Source organism: Gavialis gangeticus, unplaced genomic scaffold (genome assembly GCF_001723915.1).
Source record: "Gavialis gangeticus isolate Ggan-Ray unplaced genomic scaffold, GavGan_comp1, whole genome shotgun sequence".
Classification (NCBI taxonomy): Eukaryota; Metazoa; Chordata; order Crocodylia; family Gavialidae; genus Gavialis; species Gavialis gangeticus.
This window is the reverse complement of record NW_017729016.1, coordinates 2093743-2099124: the sequence shown is the minus strand read 5'-3', so window position 1 is coordinate 2099124 and position 5382 is coordinate 2093743. Positions and strand designations below refer to the sequence as shown.

General features: G+C 69.1%; 1 protein-coding gene across 1 annotated transcript in view; it reads left to right on the top strand.

Moving 5' to 3' along the window:
* The first annotated feature begins 84 nt into the window (after positions 1-84).
* FLII (FLII, actin remodeling protein) overlaps positions 85-5382 on the top strand; it is a 16426-nt gene continuing 11128 nt past the window's right edge. Inside the window, exons 1-11 of the mRNA XM_019512576.1 lie at positions 85-191; positions 333-404; positions 1076-1156; positions 1450-1535; positions 1841-2002; positions 2285-2388; positions 2785-2960; positions 3349-3506; positions 3939-4023; positions 4464-4611; positions 4734-4867. Coding sequence (XP_019368121.1) covers positions 111-191; positions 333-404; positions 1076-1156; positions 1450-1535; positions 1841-2002; positions 2285-2388; positions 2785-2960; positions 3349-3506; positions 3939-4023; positions 4464-4611; positions 4734-4867 — 1287 coding nt within the window. The 5' untranslated portion in view covers positions 85-110. The remainder of the gene's footprint in view (positions 192-332; positions 405-1075; positions 1157-1449; positions 1536-1840; positions 2003-2284; positions 2389-2784; positions 2961-3348; positions 3507-3938; positions 4024-4463; positions 4612-4733; positions 4868-5382) is intronic.

Sequence of the window (5382 nt, the reverse complement as noted above, 5' to 3'; positions counted from 1 at the left end):
TGCGGGTCCCCCCGGATCAGCGCCCTGGCGCCCGCGGCGCCCCGCGCCCCGGCCACAACGCGCGTCCCCCGCTCTCGCAGGGCGGCTACTTCCCGGAGCACGTGAAATGCATGACCAGCCTGCGGTGGCTGAAGCTGAACCGCACGGGCCTGTGCTACCTCCCCGAGGAGCTCTCCGCCCTCCAGAAGCTGGTGAGGCGGCGCCCGGGGTGCGGGGGGCTGCGGGTGAGGGCAGGAGCTCGGGACAAGGGCGCTTGGGGCCTGGCACCTGCCCCCGGCCTGCGGGTCGACTTTCCCACTGGCGCTTCTCACGCCTCTCCGGCTTCCCCGCAGGAGCACCTGTCCGTGAGCCACAACAGCCTGACCACGCTGCACGGAGAGCTCTCCGGCCTCCCCTGCCTCCGGGTAAGCGCCCTGTGGGCCCCCCGTGCGAGCGCTGGGGCTCGGCGTCCAGCCTCCCCTTCGGCCACCACGAGGGAGCTCGCTGGCCCCGTCCCGCGGGCGCCGCGGCTGGGCTGAGGCTGGACCGCGTGCGGTGCCGACTTGGGCCGGTTCCCTGCGGAAGAGGCCGAATCCCTCATCCACGAAGATGCTCGTGGGGGCGCAGCGTCTTTCAGCCCGTGCTGGGTTCGGGTGCTGCAAAGCCGGACCGCCAGGCTGTGCCCGCCGCAGGCCAGGGACGCAGCGTGCGAAGCCGGCAGGGCCCGTCATCTTTGCGGGGCCGGCGACGTGGCTCCGGGCCTTCGGTCGCTTGCGGAGCCGCCTGCGGTGCTGGGATGCGGCCGCCAGCTCCCGCCCGTGGCTGGAGGGTGCGGTCGGGGCTGGGTCCAGGACTGCCGGAGGCTGCTGGCCGGCGGGGCTGGCCCCGGGGGTGCTAGCACTGCCCTCCCCGAGGGGAGAGGGACTCTGGCTTCCCACCAGCCCGCTGCGGAGACCAGCGAGCACGCGTGCTGGTTCTGCGGGATGGGGCCCACAGGCTGGCAGGAGCTGGATCCCTGCCCCCCACCCCTAGGATCCCTCCTCCTCCCTGCAGCTGTTGGGTGACCTCTGCCCCAAACTCCCTCTCCCCTCTGCAGGCGATCGTGGCCCGAGCAAACAGCCTGAAGAACTCGGGCGTCCCCGATGACATCTTCCAGCTGGATGACCTCTCGGTGCTGGTATGTGCCGGGGGCTGGTGCTGGCCCAGCCCCCCCTGCCCGTGACACGGCCGCTGCGCAGCGCCAGGGCTCCTGCGGGGAGAGCGGAGCGGGCTGAGCACAAACCCAGCTGCAAAACCCTCTGGCTGGGCCACTGGAGAGGGCTGGTGAACCCGGGCTCCTGGGTGGTGTGTCCGAGTCTCTGCCACTTCCTGGCAGTGTGACCCCGGCATGTCCCTTTGCCCGTCCGTCACCACTGTTTGAACGGGGCATGGAGGGCTCCTTCTGACCGCTCCTCTGCCTCTCGCCCCCAGGACCTCAGCTACAACCAGCTCACCGAGTGTCCCCGCGAGCTGGAGAACGCCAAGAACATGCTGGTCCTCAACCTTGGCCACAACAGGTGGGGCGGGCCGAGCGAGGGGCTGTGGGGTGGGGGGCACGTGGCTGCCTGGAGCTGGGCGTTTCCTGGCAGTCCCCCCCCTCCACTCCTAACGGAGCTGGGGGAGGCCTTGGGGGCTGGGAGCACGTGGAAGGGGGGACGGCTTGGAGAAGAGCAGCTGCATCCAGAGGCAGCCCCTCCAGGCTGGGGCAGGGAGACTTGATCCCATCCCTGGGGCTGAAGACTCCCCGCGAAGCCCTCTCCATGGGGCAGGACCTCGAGGCAGCCCTAGTGACCCCGGCGCATCCCCTCCTGCCCCCCCCCAGCATCGACAGCATCCCGAACCAGCTGTTCATCAACCTGACGGACCTGCTGTACCTGGACCTGAGCGACAACCGGCTGGAGACCCTGCCCCCGCAGATGCGGCGCCTCGTGCACCTGCAGACGCTGGTCCTGAACAACAACCCGCTCCTCCACGCCCAGCTGCGGTACGGGGCCTGTGGGCTGGGGGCTGATCGGTCCCGGGGAGGAAAGCAGGAGCCTGAGGCAGGCAGAGCGGCCCTGTGAAGTGCCCCCAGCTCCCTCTGCAGGGGCTCCCAGCCAGCCCCGGCGCGCTCGACCCACGGCCCCCTGGCACCAGGGGAGCTACCCCGTGCTCCTGGGAGCGGCCTGTGATCCCAGCTGGGACCTGCGTCCCCCTGTCCCCCGACCCGGCGTGTCCTGTGCTCGCAGCCCCCGCCTCACGGCTGCTCTCTTCTTCCCACTGAAAGGCAACTCCCGGCGATGACGGCGCTGCAGACACTGCATCTCCGCAACACGCAGCGCACCCAGAGCAACCTGCCCACGAGCTTGGAAGGCCTGACGAACCTGGCAGGTCAGTGCTGGCTCAGTGGGCGTTTGCCCCTGGCACCTGGGAAGGGGAGAGGGCAGGTAACGGGGCAGGAGGTCCTGTCTCCAGGCCAGGTGCCCGTCCTCCGAGGAGTGGGGTCAGCCCAGCTGGAGGCCAGGAGCAGAATGGGCTGGGCTGGTGCTCGGAGGTCGTAACGAGCCCAGTTTAGGGTCTGGCTGATGTTTCTTGCTTCCAGCCCTCCGATTTGGGGGTCAGGCAGGAACTAGGTTGGCGGGGTAAAGGGTTTTCCTTGCTCTGCATCTTGGGAAGGTGGATGGGGCCCGGAGTGCCCTGTCCCTGTGATCCTGGGCACGGCCGTGCCCAGCCGGAGCCGCTCACCTACCCCTCTGGGGCCTTCGCTGCCCTCCTGCTGCCCCCCAGACGTGGACCTGTCCTGCAACGACCTGAACCGGGTGCCCGAGTGCCTCTACACCCTGCCCAGCCTGCGGCGCCTCAACCTGAGCAGCAACCAGATCTCGGAGCTGTCCCTCTGCATTGACCAGTGGACCCAGCTGGAGACCCTCAACCTGTCGAGGAACCAGCTCACCTCGCTGCCCGTATGTAGCCTGCCCTGGCCGCGCCAGCCAGCCCCGCTTCCCGCAGCCGCGGTTTAGCAAGCGGCAAATGCCGTTGCATCACGAGCGGGGCTGGGCCTGCCCTTCCCGTGACTCAGCAGGCCTGGGTCGGCCCCCCTCCCTCAGGCTTCCTGCCCCTGGCTATGCCCAGCCTCCCAGGTCTGCCCCTGCCCCACGCCCCTCCCCACCCAGGCCAGGGGCAGAGCTCCCCCCGGGGAGGTGCAGGTGTCCTCCCTCAGCTGCCCTGCGGCCTTGCTCCTCACCTCCCTGGGCCACTGGCAGGGGCCAGATGCCGGGGGCTTCGAATGATTGTCGGCCCTGGCCCGGCCACAGAGATGCAGAGGGGGTGACCAGCTCTGCTCCCCTCCAGTCGGCCATCTGCAAGCTGACCAAGGTGAAGAAGCTGTACCTGAACTCCAACAAGCTGGACTTCGACGGCATCCCCTCGGGCATCGGCAAGCTGGCCAGCCTGGAAGAGTTCATGGCTGCCAACAACAACCTGGAGCTCATCCCGGAGAGCCTTTGCAGGTGGGGGTCCTGGCCCGGGGAGGGGGCTGCTTGCTGTCGGCCCTGCTGACTGCCAGGAAGCTGCCGTCTATCCTGGCAGAGCACCCCCAGCCCCATGGTATTCGGGGGACCCAGACCCTGCAAGCACTGGGAATGGCCCCCATGCCCTCCCCCTTCCAGGTGCCCCGTGCAGTCGGGGCAGGGTGTGCTCGAGGCTCTGGGGTGGGCAGCCAAGCGTAAGCTGGGTGATGCTCGTGGAGAGCAGGGGGTGGCTCAGCTGCCTGGGTCCCCCCGTGCAAGAGCAGGTGGCTTCTGCTCCCCCCACGGAGCGCTGTCCCTGCAAGTGCCCCTGGGGCTATTGGGCTCCCCCCAGCCCGGGCACACCGAACTAGCCCGAGCCGTGTGGGGGGAGTGCCAGCCCTTGGCTTATGTGGCCTCTTGCTCCCCTCGAAGGTGCGCAAAGCTGAGGAAGCTGGTGCTGAACAAGAACCGCCTGGTCACGCTGCCCGAGGCGATCCACTTCCTGACGGACGTGGAGGTGAGGCGCCTGTAGCAAAAACCCTTTTTGGAGGGTCCCCCAAGACACCCCCGCCGCCACATCCCCCTGGGCACTGCAGAAATGGGGGTGGGAGGGCTGCACCCAGCTCTGGTGCTGGGGCCAGCTCTGGGCCTGCAGCTGAGAGAGACCCACGTGCTGCTGTGCCTGGCTGCCCTGTCCCGTGGGGGCTCTCACGCCTGGAGCTGCGGTGCCCAGCACTGGGACAGGCCCGGGCAGCCCCGTTCCCTGTGGGGTGCTTGCACAACGCAGCGTGCAAGGGGAGGGAGGCCCCTGAGCATGTGCTGCTGTGCTGAAGGGGGCCCCCGTGGGTGGCAGGGGCTACCCCATGGGCCTGGCCACGGGTTTTCGCAGGGCTGGGTTGGGGGGGCCTGGGTACCTGGAGGGGACCTGGGTGCGAGTGAGCGCGTCGGTGCCCACAGATCCTGGACGTGCGGGAGAACCCCAGCCTAGTGATGCCGCCGAAGCCCGTGGACCGCACCTCGGAGTGGTACAACATCGACTTCTCCCTGCAGAACCAGCTGCGCCTGGCAGGCGCCTCGCCGGCCACCGTGGCTGCGGCCGCTGCAGGTCGGGGGGGGAGGCAGCAAGACGGGGAGCAGAGACCAGACCAGCTGTGGGCCTGGCTCTGGCAGGGCTGTGGGGCAGGATGGCTCAGTGGTCACCAGCGCTTCCCCCCGCCCGTGGCACAGGCAGCGGCACCAAGGACCCCCTGGCCCGCAAGATGCGGCTGCGGCGACGCAAGGACTCAGCCCAGGACGACCAGGCCAAGCAGGTGCTGAAGGGCATGTCCGACGTGGCGCAAGAGAAGAGCCGGACACTGCAGGTGGGGGCTGGTGCCGGCACGGATGCGTGCCCCGTGTGCGCGTGTATTGTGTGCGTGCCCTGCCTAGTGTGTGTGTGTGTGTGTAGGTCAGCGCATGTGTGTGGGTGTGTGCTAGCATTGTGCACATGCACCAACATGTGTGCACGCTCTGCTTAGCCTATCCGTGCGCATGTGGGCACCCTGCCTCGCGTGTCTGTGTGCATGTGCGGGCTCCATGCACACGCTGTGCCCAGCTAATTATCTCCCGCCGACAGCAAGGGGCACACCGAGTGCCCCTCTGCCTGCAGCCTCTTCCCAGCCGAAGCAGGAGGCCACGGGGGTGCCCCAAGGCTCCTCCCCGAGGAGCCGGCTTCTGGGGTAGGATCAGAGCTCAGCCCTGCGGCCGACGGGGCCTGGCCATTCGGGCACCGTCCTGGCAGCGCGGGTGCTGTCTGCCGTCCCAGGCACCCGAGTCCCCAGCAGCAGAGGGGCTGGCTGCTGTGGCCACGGGGGGGGGCTGTGTCCCCCCCCCCCCC